We start from the raw sequence: 12721 nt of genomic DNA, 5'->3' as shown, positions 1-12721 counted from the left end.
ATGCCCTTTCTCACTTCCTCTGTGTCCCCCTCTCTTCCTCTTCCTCAAGCTCTCTCTACCTCCCACCACCCTCCGCGCTCCTCTCTCACCCCTCCTCCCTCTATCCCTCTCTCTCTCCCACTGTTTGCCTCTGTAGGAGTCTCGTCTCTTGCTCTCCTTCTCCCAGCCTCCCTGTGCTGTCGTCCCTTTTTTTTCCCACTCTTTCCGCTCTCTACCTCTCTGCCTCCCAGCTCTTCATATTATACCTTTCTTATCCCCTTAATCCTCATTTCTCCCTCTCACATACTCCCTCAGCAACTCACTTTCAGCGCGACTCGCCTATCCACATCTGAATGAGTTTCATCCCCAAAGTGCTTCTGCGTGTATGTGAAACTTTCCCTCAGCCGGTGGATGCACATAAAATGTGTGCAGCCTGCTGAACACAGACACAATACAGCGAACTACATATTTAAAAGACACTTAAATATTTGTCTGAGATGTGGAAGTGCATGAATGGAAACATGAAAAGCAGCAGTGCTGAGCTGCACATCTCCCCCCGTCTCACCTCTCCCGCTCCTGTTTGTCTGAACTCTTAATGCTTAGCGGCCAGTCCTGCAATCCTGCGGTGAAGCTTAACCGCTCCCAGGTGGGAATATGTGTAACAGCGTGAGTGTATGTTAGGTCGTCACTGAAACGTCTGCGTCCAACCCCCCACCCCCCTCCTCCCGTCGCCTCCCAAGGTGAAGGTTAAAGTAATCTCTGCCCTCTCTCCTTTCCCATCCAGATGTCCCATGCTCAGACCTGCAGGGCCTGCTGTCCGGCCTGCTGCCTGATGCACAGATCTCAGCCTCCTCCAGCAGGGACATGGTGTGGAGCCCCGGCACCGCCCGTCTGGTGGCCAGTCGCTCCGGCTGGTTCCCCGCCCCTGCACAGCCTCTGGCTGGAGAGGAGTGGCTCCAGGTACAAGAAGATTTTAATATTGTTTTATTGTACCTTTTATCTGTAAGATTCCACTTCATATTACAGCTTTTTGTCACCTTGCAGATCCTTTTTAATGCAGTTTTTTCATGCATGTTAATATATGTGAATCATCCATTGAACCCTGGACATTCACTTCCACACATTAACAGTTGACATTAGTATATAAGACAGCTGATTTGCCTGAGTGAACCCCAGAAAGAGTAATCTATCAAGTAATTATGCCAGAGGCAACACAGCTGACACAAGAGGCACAGTAGCAATTAAACTATTACCATGTGTTGTTTTATTATAAAGTGCATTCATCTGAATGTCATCTCTTCAGGTGGACCTTGGCGTGCCAAAGACGGTGCGTGGTGTGATCACCCAAGGAGCGAGAGGGGGAGACGCTGGAAGTGGGGCGACCACAGATAACCGGGCATTTGTTCGGAAGTACAAAGTGGCGTACAGCCTGAATGGAAAAGAGTGGAATTTCATCATGGACATAAAGACCAGCCTTCCCAGGGTGGGCGAAGGAGCAGGATAAGATTGTATTGTGTGTAACGCCAGTTCAGCAACCATTACATTACAGTTTGTGTGTTTTGTGCAGATTTTCGAGGGGAACACACACTACGACACCCCAGAGCTGCGCCGCTTTGAGGAGACGGTCGCTCAGTACATCAGGCTGTATCCAGAGAGGTGGTCTCCAGCGGGGATCGGCATGAGAGTGGAGATACTTGGCTGTGACCTTCCAGGTAGGACGCTCTGCTGTTGCTTATTATATGAATCATTTCATATATGATAATTTGCTGGCTATGGTATTCCAGGCTGAATAATTTACCCGACACTCTAATGAACTGGAGAGAGCTAAACAGAACTGAATGGACCTTGAGGAAAGTGGCTCCCCAGAAAAGTGAGGCTCGCATTAGATATGCATGAGAGTCATTATGTGAGGCGAGGCTGGCAGAGGTGAAAAGAGACACCCGGTGCAGGCAGAGAAAAAGGGGAAGTGATAGCACAGTGAAGTTTGTGGGGTTTTTTTTTGGGTTCCCTTCTGATATTGTTTCACCTGGAAGATGCACGTTAGGCTAAGCTCCTACAACAAGTGTTCACAACAGCAGGGAGTGGACAGGGTTCGGTTTGAAGGAATGCGTTCCCACAGAGAGGGAGAGAGAGAGAGAGAGAGAGAGAGCTGGTTTGTTCACTTTCCAGCGTGGTCTGTTATCCAGATGTGAGGTAGTGCTGGAGACACACGCATACACACATTCACCATCGCTTGCACACATGTGGACTCTCACTGCTTGCCACTCCCTCTGTGCCTCGACAGGATGACTGGGCCGTGCAGCACAACGCGCTCAGCCGAACAAACCACAAATACAAATGTATACCCTCTAGACTCCTCGCACTCCCACACAACACGGTAACCATGCCTCTGCAAATGCGAGTCATGCACAAACACACAAGCAGACACACACATCACCTCAGTGTACCTAAGTGCACTGCTCTCCTGCTGAAGTGAGATTAAATATTAAGAACAGAACATTATCATAACGGCCTTTGTCTCTTCTCTGGACACTGTAATGCCCATTTAAAGACACAGACGCTCAGATCTGGCATCATAACATCAATATTAAACACAACAATGTTAACCACATATAGTGCAATGTAAATGGGATTGTGCACAGTTGTGTGTAGATGCCAAACCATACCTGAGATAATCCAGCATTTCATACAACTGTCACACTGACACTGTAAAAAACAAATATAAAAAGCCATAGAAAGCAGTTGCCATTTAATTTATATGTGATTTTCGAAACACCTGGTGCCCCCCCCCCACACACACACACACACACACACGACCCCCTGTGGCACACAGGAAGTGATGTGTTTTCCATTTACTGTTTGACTGACAAGTGAGCTGCGCTGGGAGGGACAGTGCAGAAACGATACGACAATGAACCCCGAAATGAACAAGCCATAAAAAAAAAAACAAAAAAAAACTGGGAGTGATTTTGATCAAATAGAGCGGAAAGTTTTGTGACACAGAAAACTACCGTTGAGGGTCACACATTGTTCACAGGCCTCCAAAACTCAGCAGGCAGAGTGGACTACTGCTGACATCCTGTAAATCATTCACTTCCCCTTCCACACAAACTATTCACTTCTTTCTGCTCTGTCCTCAGCTAAGCCGTCTTTTCAGTTTCTTCTCATTTATATGGTTTAGGATGATAAAAAAACGGAAAAAAAAGGATATATATTTTATCCTAAATCTTGCATAGTGCTGTTTGAGCCAAGCAGCAGCTACCACAATGAAGCAGAATAAGGTCTCTCTTTCTCTCTCTCCCAGTTCCTACACATGGTTGCAGTTTTTTTTTCTTTTCCCACCCCGAGGCCCAGTGCGTGGGTCCGTAAATGTTTTTGTTCTTTTTTCGTTACCATGCCTCCTCTCCTTTCCTCTCCTCCCCTCTTCCTCTGTTACTCATCATTTGCACCTCTTTTCCAAGCTCACTGCTGCTGGTCCTGACTCCTTCTGTTTCCCCCAGCTGTCTCTCTCTCTCTCTCTCTCTCTCTCTCTCTCTCTCTACAGTGACAGTTTTTTTTTTCTACTGTATGTGCTCCAAAAATGAAAAATTTATGAGCTGTGGAAGGAGATTTTAGACTGATCTTTGAAAAAAAAAAAATGCAAAATATCATCTCCTCCTGTTTCCAGGTAGGATCGTTTTAGTCTTGGAGGCACTGTAGTGTAGAACTCGCAGATGCATATACACACCTGTAACGTAAAGCTCAGCCTCACGCTGGCTTCAGGAAACCCCAGTAAATTCTGCACTGTTGAGCTATGGTGACAGATTTTAACCAGTCATCACAGTTTGGTCTTATACTTACATGGGCTGTTCCTTTAAGCTCTTCAGGTCGCAGTAGCATCCCATCATTTAGGACAGTGTGTGTGTGTGTGTGTGTGTCTCTGTGTCTGTCTGAACCTTGATCTGAGCACTTAACCCCACCCAACAGAATTTCAAACAATGGCTCCTTGTCTTTCCCATCATGTTCTTTTGTGGTGTGTGTGTGTGTGTGTGTGTGTGTGTGTACGTGCGCATCCATTCATCAATGTGTGTGTGTCTTAGCACAGTGTGTGTGTCTAGGTCTGCCAAGCAGAGATTTACAGAAAGGCTTTCTACATAATTGAAGATTTTTTTTTTTCCTCTTCTCTGACATATTGCTGAGTCAGATTCTTTGGGAGTGAGCAATGTCTTTTACGCAGAGAGGGCTGGCCCTCACCACACCACCCTGTGTGTCTTTTGGTGTGTGTCTTTTGTGAGCATGCGTGTATGCGTGCGCAGCTGCACTGTATGTGTATTTGTATGTGCGAGTGTGCGCCTCCATTATCTATGCCAGCAGCTCCCCTGAGTCCAGTTCTAAATGTTGGTGCCTCATCCTGTGCATGATGATGACTTGCATCATCACCTGCAGCAGTAGGCACATTATGTAAGACAGCGCTCCGCTGCGGAGGGACTCCTCCTGCACGGCGAGGCCCTCTGCTGCGCATGTACAATAGTCGCTGCCTATGCACACGCGGGCCTCCTCGCTCTGTGACACACACATCCTCACACACATCAAGGACAGGGCTACGGGCAAAGGTAGGTAGGTCGCATACGCTCGCACACACATTCTCACTCTGTCTCACATAAATTTACACACCCACACAAAAACGCACAAGTCGGTCCCATTCCCATTGCCCCCGACACTCCTGTCACACCCTGGAAAGGTCAGCACATTTACACTGTGACAAGGCCTGACCTTTGAAAGCATAGTGCTCAGGGGCCGGGTGGAATCTTAATGGAATAGCCTGTGTGTTTTGTGTTTATGTGTGTTTAGTTATACGCACACTGGCGACCAGGTAATGTGTAGGCGCGCGGTTTATTTTAACGCCTTGTCCAGAGACTTAACCGGAGGACTCAAAGGTTAGACTGGAATAAAAAGGCGAAAAACAAACAAGAAGAATGAGCACAAGGGACAGAATAGGAAGAAGAAGAGGAACAAGAGACGGTCTTGAATTTGAAACATGGCAGGAGGAGAGGTTTGAGGTAGAGGGCTGCTTTGCTTGCCTTACCTTTCTGGTGGGGCCGGCAGCGATAAGAGTCTCATTAGGTAGTTAATGACTGGTGTAAAGGACATGACATTAACGCTGGGTGAATGTCAGAAGCCGTCGCCAGCTGTGGCGGGCCCTTTCATGTTTGCCATTTCTCCAGCTGGGGCGCCATCGCACTCATTTCCACAGGAAGTTCCTTTAAGCAGATCAATTGTGTATCACGCTGCGTTTGTTACCCTTAGTGCCTTTCATAGTCTATAAATGATGATGGTAGTCATGCAGAAAGAGGAATATTAACAGTAGGAGGCTCTAGTATTGCCACTAACAGGCGTTCAGCAGGTTAAATCCATGTGACTCTTTTTTTTCTTTTTTTTTCTTTCTTTTATTAGATGTTTGTGCGCTTGTTGTGTTTCTTTAACAACTGATGAGCTCAGTCTCACATGAGATCACCATGGATCCAGAGTTGTTTGGCTTAAATGAGACACGGCAGGGAAAGCTAACAAAGGAATGTGACATATAACATGCTTACAAATCCACATATGCATTTCAGTGATCACGGATGTCAAATTAGTGCAATATGCTGCTGACTGCAGTGTAGTGAAATGTGACAAAAACAAGTCACTGTGTAAACATACGTGGTTAATGGCTTTTTGCAGTGGTTACACAGACAGAAATCGAGACTACACAGTTTATTCACATGATAAATGTGGATCTTTGGTTGAGACGTGACCCAAACCTCTGTGTAAACTCCCATAACACCAGGGTTGATCCATCTGCTCCTAATAACACGCTGCTTTCTCCCACTTCACATTCCAACTGCAGCCTGCTCAACATGTGTCTGTGTGCGCGCCCGTGTGACATCTTTTAATGAGCATATAGTTGTGTTTGGTTTTTTTTTGTTTTTTTTATACCTTTGTATGTTGTCGGTCTTTCTTTGTGATAAATGTGTGCTTGAATAGATGTTGAGGGCAGAGAGAAAATCATGCATTTCACTTTGCTGTTTGTTCTCCCTTCTCTCGAGAGTGCGTGAGTTATAGAGTGAGGCTAACGCACACGCGGCAGCTCACACATGCACCAGAAAAAGGAGCGGGAGATGGAGTGTGTGTGTGTGTGTGTGTGTGTGTGTGTGTGTGTGTGTGTGTGTGTGTGTGTGTGTGTGTGCTCTGTATCCTCCCCGACAGCCAGTGAGTGGTCCCAGAGCGTGATCATCCTGTCCAAGGTCGAGGGGAGTTTGTTAGACACATCCATCCATCAGCTTTAGCGCCAGGCCTTCTTGTGTGTGCACGAGCGTGTGTGTGACTCTGCATCTGCATGTGGACATGTGCGCCTGTGCATCTGTGTGTCTGCATATTTGAGTCAGTATGTGTGTGTGTGTGTGTGTGTTTGACAGAAACTGACGCCTGAGCACCCAGACACAACATGACGGGGGCCCCCTTGGGTCCTCTAGGGCTATCTGTGCCTGTCTCTCCCGCTCTGGGTGGGATGGCCGAATGGAGACAGGAGATACAGTTAGTTTTCGGGCAGCGACCTCGCACTCTCAGTAACGACGTGCACTTTAATTCACCCTTCATGGGACACATGGACGTGATGTTTATGTGCTGAATTATGGCTAAAAAAAAAAAGAAAAAATCAAGACAGGATCATCAAAACAGCAGCTTCCTGTTTAAAACATCCTCTCACTGCTGATAAAGCCAATCTGAACTGGATTACCGTCAGAGATTAGCTGCCGGGGAAAAGCATGTTGCAATAAAAAAAATTTTAAAAAAGAAATTTCACCCTTTTACAAGGGGTACGAGGTCCTGCACCCTAGTTGTTTCCAATAGTCTTTATGCTAAGCTAAGCTAAGATAGCCCACTGCTGGCTGTAGCTTCATACATGACAGTGGTGTCAATGGTGTCATTTTAAAGTATTGAACATTTAAAATCACATCCAGCAGCTTTTAAAGTAATTCAAACCAGCTCATATTGATATTTCAATCCTTAGAAAATAATGGAGCGTTATTTAAGGTGCATAAAGACACTATATCTCATTCCTTTCTGCTTCTTTCTGCCTTTGTTTCTTATCATTTCCTCTCCTGTCTGTTTTTCCCGGCCCTCCCTGATGTATGACACATGAATAATCTCAACTTAAACAAACACTGGGTGATTTATGTGTCCTCCTTACAGTAATGTAATGTCTGAGGATTGTTTCATACCATACTGTCTTTGACCTGAATTCTGTTGTGTTTTTTTTTTTTTTGTTCCTGTAGAAATCACCACACCGGCTGACACGGTCACGCCAACTCTGCCCGCCGACATTGAAACCACCACTGTCCCCGTCACGATGACAGGTGAGAGCAAGCGACAGGGTGTTTTACATGAAAGCGAAAGACACACTGGATTAATAGTGGTATTAGGAAGCTGTAATGCAAAGATGAAAGCCTCTGAATGGGCTGTTTGTAGAGCTGCTTGAATGAATGCTTCCTTATCTGAAATGAATGAAACTTCTCATGCCTTTGTGCCCTTTGGTTTCTCGCTCTTACGCCATTTTTTCCTTCCTCGCTGCTCTCCACCTCTACAGTAGCCACCTCTCCTCCATCAGACAGCATGTGTGAGTTTGACAATGGCCTGTGTGGGTGGACGCACGACCCGAACGCCCCTCTCTTCTGGTCCCTGCACAGCTACGGTGAGTCTCCTTATCCATCATGTGGTGATTCTGCATGAGTCAGCGCCACTGTCTGGTTATCAGAGTGACTCAGAGCTGCTTAAGCTTTTCTCTGTGCAGCAGTTGATGGACAGTGACCTGCAGGAGCTCGCGTCAGGATTAGGTTTGCAGTTAGCATCTCAGGTTGACAAAATTTTATTTTGGCATTACATGTTTCTGTATAAACTTCTCTCAACTGCTGCAGAGCTGTTATGTATGCAGCTGCAAGAGGAACTTGATTTGGGTGCGGAAAATTGCAGAAGCGCAAATGCATTAAGTTTATTTTATCAACTTCAGTGGGTCTAGACAAGACACTGTTTTCTATAATTAAATGGACTCATTCTCCTTGTGCATCTTCATTGAGTCCTTTTTCAATTTGATTAAAATAACTCCTTAAATTGAAACCAGTCTAATTTAGCAGCGGTGGCGTCTGCCAGCCACGCTGCTCTTTCCGAGTGAATGAGAATGAAAATGAATTGAGGGAATGAGAGGGAAAAAGACACCGCCGCCGTGTCAAGTACACACAGCTCTCCGCCCTGTGTGTCCAAATGTGCGGCGTCTCGGCAGGAAGGGGTTAAGACCCAGTAGCTCCAATTAAGTTCAGAGCAGGAGATTCCAAAGACGAGCAGTTATTCCCAGCCGTCCCTTTACTGCCCCTCAATTACCAGAGGCACATCCCAGATGATGCTGTGTAGACTTCCATCTACTTAGACACTCCTTGAAGAAATAATTATTCATTTTCCCTTTATACATACCCGAGGATCAAAAGTGCAGCTTTTGGCGTGTTATTAAAAGCTACAGAAGACATCTCCTGCTGGGTTTTAAGGAGGATTTTTTTCATAGAGCTATTTATAATTTTTCATAGGCAGGGCACAGGATTGTTATACCAACCTTGTTTTAAAATTCATTGGTTTTGAGCAAGTCTCCATGAAAGATTCAGCATTTCTTCAGCTGCACAGAATTGAACAAGAGGTTCAGCATGCCCCCCCCCCTTCGTCAAATTTGTGATGTCACCTGGGTTATGTTCAGCAGAGCAACGGCGCTCACAGCAAAGGCAAGACATTTTCCTGAAGCGTGACCTATTTAGGTCATAACCATCGTTGACAGAGAAGGGGGGGGGGGGTTCAAAGCAGCTTCTTTCATCACGGCCGGATTGGAAAGGGTTGCTTAGATTAGCCAGGTTGTGGCTTTCATGTATGGAGTATCATTTCCAGGCGTTTTGAACACGCCACGCCGGCCTTTGATTCTCCCGCAGATGTCAAAGGTCAGAAATCCCAGCTAACGCAGGATCATTATTTCACCGCTATCAAATCACTGTTTAATCTTCTACAGAATTCCTTTTTCTCATGTGACTCAGGAACTATGATCTCCTCACCTCTTGACCTCACTCATGAAACGCAGCTGGAATCAGCGCCCTTATACTGTTGTATTATTTGGCTTAATGTCCCCCCCCGCTAATACGAATGTGCTAACTAGGCTGCGTAGATTGAATCCTTGTTTGCTTCTCGCTGCAGGAGACCGCTGTGAAATGGATTAATACTGCTCTGTTTCGCTGCGTATGGCGAGGCAGTCTCAATTATGAGCTGTCTGGCAAACAAGAGGCACAACAATGGGGGTTTTGCTGCAAGACGCTGCACTTCAGCACGAGGCAGAGATGATGGAAGAGGCTTTGGTGCACGCATTAGAATGAGTGATAAAACACATCGCCGAGTCACAAAAATGTTCCACTCGCGCACCCTCTCTAGGCGTAAAAACACATACAATATATACACCACACACACACACACACAAACAAAAAAACAGTGTCATGTGCAGCAAGGAAGAGTACGCAGAGATACACATGCATTCATTCCAGAGCTGCAAAAGGCCAAAGGGACATACTGTCACACACACTGTCTGAAGTGTCACACACAGGCGTATGGCGGGCAGAGGGGAGCTGTCAAGTCAGAGGAAGATTTGTCCCTCCAGATACTGCTTGTCTGATCTGCTGGAACACACACACACACACACACACACACACACACACATATATACACATAAACACACGCGCAGCGAAAGGTTAACGGTCCAGTCAATCAGCACGGCTGCACTAAAACATACACTCCTACTGTGTGTGTTACAAAAAGAGACACACTCATATTCTGGAAAGTACCTTTATGCCTCCTGATATGTGTCAGACTATTTTTCCTTCCCTGTAAAAGAGAGAGGCACGTATTCCCCCACTACACACACACACACACACACACACACACACACACACTTGTTCATGATAAAGCAGGTGATTTAATCTGCAGATTGTTGATACTGGACATTTTCCCACAGGGCCCACTTAAGAAATTCTTCACCAGACGCCTCATTGAGTCACTCTCTCACACATACACTGGCAGCCTCTTCTCTCTCACACACTCACACACGCTCACACGTACAGTAGGCTCACCAATCTTATCCCCCCTCACAATGGAATTTGTGTCAGCCTCCAATTTGCAAACTAAACATCCTCTGGTGTAAACAAATGGAGTGGCGTGCGTTTTGTTGGACTTTTCCGTTTGTTTAAGTCCTTCACCTGGAAGGGAATGAAGAGAAATAGGCCCCGTGGGTCTTGGCTGGAGTTCTGGTAGCACTGCGTGTACATATGACGCTCTCACTGGACCTATTCTTCTGTGTGTTTATATTTGTCATATCCCTATTGTTTAGTGTGACTATTGTGTGGGGGTGATCTTGTTCCTGTTAGCAACTGGTGATTAGTTTCTTTTTTGTTTGAGAGCCCTGTTGGAAATGTCTGTGATTGTGTGAAAACACACTGTACATGTGGGTATAAGGGTGTACATATATGTGTCAGGGTCTGCCTGTACGTGCAAACAGTGGTGATTAATGATGAAAATTGTCTGACGGTATCCATGAGGACACACAGATTGTGCGTGCGCTCCATTTGCGCCCCGCAAATTCATTTCAGCAGCATCCATTTCCAGTGGATAAAAGTCTACGCAGCCTTTCAAATTTCCTAGTTTTTAATGCCTGGAGGGCTGAAATGAAAACCAATTAAAACAGACTTTTTTCCCTCTCGTTTCACTGTAGCAACCAGCAAACTCAAGGTTAAAACAAAGCTCTGCTCACTTCTGGCGATGTGTTAAAATACTAGAGCAGCTTGGTTGCACATTGCTGCTGTGAAAATCTCCACTGTCAACTTTTTTTTACTTTTCACTTGACCCTTTGTGTTCCTGAATTTATCCAATTGGATTTTGATGTGGTTCATTTTCATTTTCAAAAACTGGTAGCACGTGTGGATTCCGGGTCTTGAGAGTTAAAAGAGTGTTTATGCAGTGTAACCTCTCACACTGACACATCTCACTCCCCTCCAGAGGTCAACAGCTATCTGAGCATGGACGCCAGCCTGAAGACTGAGCAGCAGCGAGCCCGCCTCGTGAGCCCCGTGGTGGCGGCTGAAACCGGGCCCCTTTGCCTCCTCTTCTTCTATCAGCTGTGGGGTGAGGCCCAGGGCCACCTGAGGGTCCTGCTGCGGGACGCCCACAATGAGGAAACCCTCCTGTGGACGCTGAAGGACGATCAGAGCACTGGCTGGAAGGAGGGTCGCACTATCCTGCCTCGTTCTCCTAAAGACTTCCAGGTAACAATAATCCCACATAGCGTGAAGTTTAGCTTTATCAAAACTCCTGCCAGTATCAGTGAGCTATATTAAAGTATGTCTGCTTGATAAATATATATCTGGGTCAGACTCTTTATGGCTTATATGTCTCCCCAGATAGAGAACATCCCTTTAAAGTGTGAGATATATTCATGTGGGTGCATATAAAAGCATCAGTTTTAACCTCTGTCACCTTAGGCCAGGTTTGACTTCAAAAGAAGCTAAAGTAAGCCATGTTGTCTCTATTGGCTGCATGATTGTTTGGGGATTGCTGTGCATTTGTCAGAGACATCACAAGTAGTTAATGTTCTCATGAAAAAGTCAGCTGAAGAAGCTTGCAGGGAAGGGGAGGATGATTGCGAGTGTTGAGTGCAACTTTGAAATCACAGGCACTGTATTAAGTTTTTATCCTATTTCTCCTCCTCCTCCTCCTGCTGCTGCTGCTTGTCCCCATTCTCAATTTGCCTCCACCCCCCCCCCCCCACCCCCCTCCCCCGCTCCCTCCTTGCCTTCATCCTGTCTCTGTCTTCCTCTTCTTTTTCAAACTTTCTTCCCCACCCCCCTCCTCCCTCTCCCTCTCCACCTCCTCTTCCTCTTCCTCCCTTGTTTTGGCTGTGGTAGGTTGTGATGGAGGGTTTCTTCGCGCACGGCACCAGAGGACACATCTGGATAGACAACATCCAGATGAGCTCCAGCACCCCTCTGAAAGAGTGCACACGTAAGTCACACACATTTACGCGCTTCACATCCAGGCAGCAACTTTTTTCTTTAGTTCTTTCCCATTCGGAAGAATATTTAAAGACACACACACACACACACACACACATATCCATTTGACCCACCAGCTCCCTCTCATCCTCTGTCAACACCACCATCGCCTCATCATCTCGCCCTCCATCAATCTGCCATTCCCTCTGTATCCCTTCCACCTCCTCCACTTTCAGCCTGAAGGTCCTTGAGCAGTGATACACATGAAGAGATAAACACCCCCCCCCCCCCCAACTCCCCCCCACCCCCTAATGTCCTCCCCTCCACTCCCTGGCCCTCCCATCCCAGTTTCGGAGACAGCCTCTCCTCCAAAGAGCCCACCGAATACAGAGATGAAAGGAGGAAGGAGAGGGAGGGACAGCGTTTACTCCTCCACCAAAAAAAGAGAAGAAAAGAAAAGAAGAATAGGAAAACTAGGCCATAAACGCCCTGTGGGCCCCAGCGATGCTAATCTATGTTTCATTAGATTTCTCTTCTTCTCTTTCTCTCCTCTCCCTCCATCTCTCTTGCACTCACTCCCCCATCATATTTGTAAACAGAGCTTTTCCCGAGCCGTCAAAGGGAATTACTAGACAGGCTGTTTCCCAAGCAAGTTTCTGGGTGCC

General features: G+C 46.5%; 1 protein-coding gene across 3 annotated transcripts in view; it reads left to right on the top strand.

Annotated features, from left to right (window-relative positions):
- The window catches only part of nrp2a (neuropilin 2a), a 59147-nt gene that overhangs the window by 37823 nt on the left and 8603 nt on the right, over positions 1-12721 (top strand). For all 3 annotated transcript variants that reach the window (XM_071464541.1, XM_071464539.1, XM_071464542.1), the window contains exons 9-15: positions 764-939; positions 1283-1462; positions 1547-1691; positions 7272-7352; positions 7583-7687; positions 11065-11330; positions 11970-12066. In XM_071464541.1, the coding sequence (XP_071320642.1) occupies positions 764-939; positions 1283-1462; positions 1547-1691; positions 7272-7352; positions 7583-7687; positions 11065-11330; positions 11970-12066 (1050 nt within the window). The remainder of the gene's footprint in view (positions 1-763; positions 940-1282; positions 1463-1546; positions 1692-7271; positions 7353-7582; positions 7688-11064; positions 11331-11969; positions 12067-12721) is intronic.

The sequence above is a fragment of the Trachinotus anak genome, unplaced genomic scaffold (genome assembly GCF_046630095.1).
Source record: "Trachinotus anak isolate AG129_WGS33_773 ecotype Australia unplaced genomic scaffold, CSIRO_AGI_Tana_v1 ptg000026l, whole genome shotgun sequence".
In the NCBI taxonomy this organism is placed as follows: Eukaryota; Metazoa; Chordata; class Actinopteri; order Carangiformes; family Carangidae; genus Trachinotus; species Trachinotus anak.
Note: the sequence above shows the minus strand (reverse complement) of the source record. Positions and strands in the feature narration are given on the sequence as shown.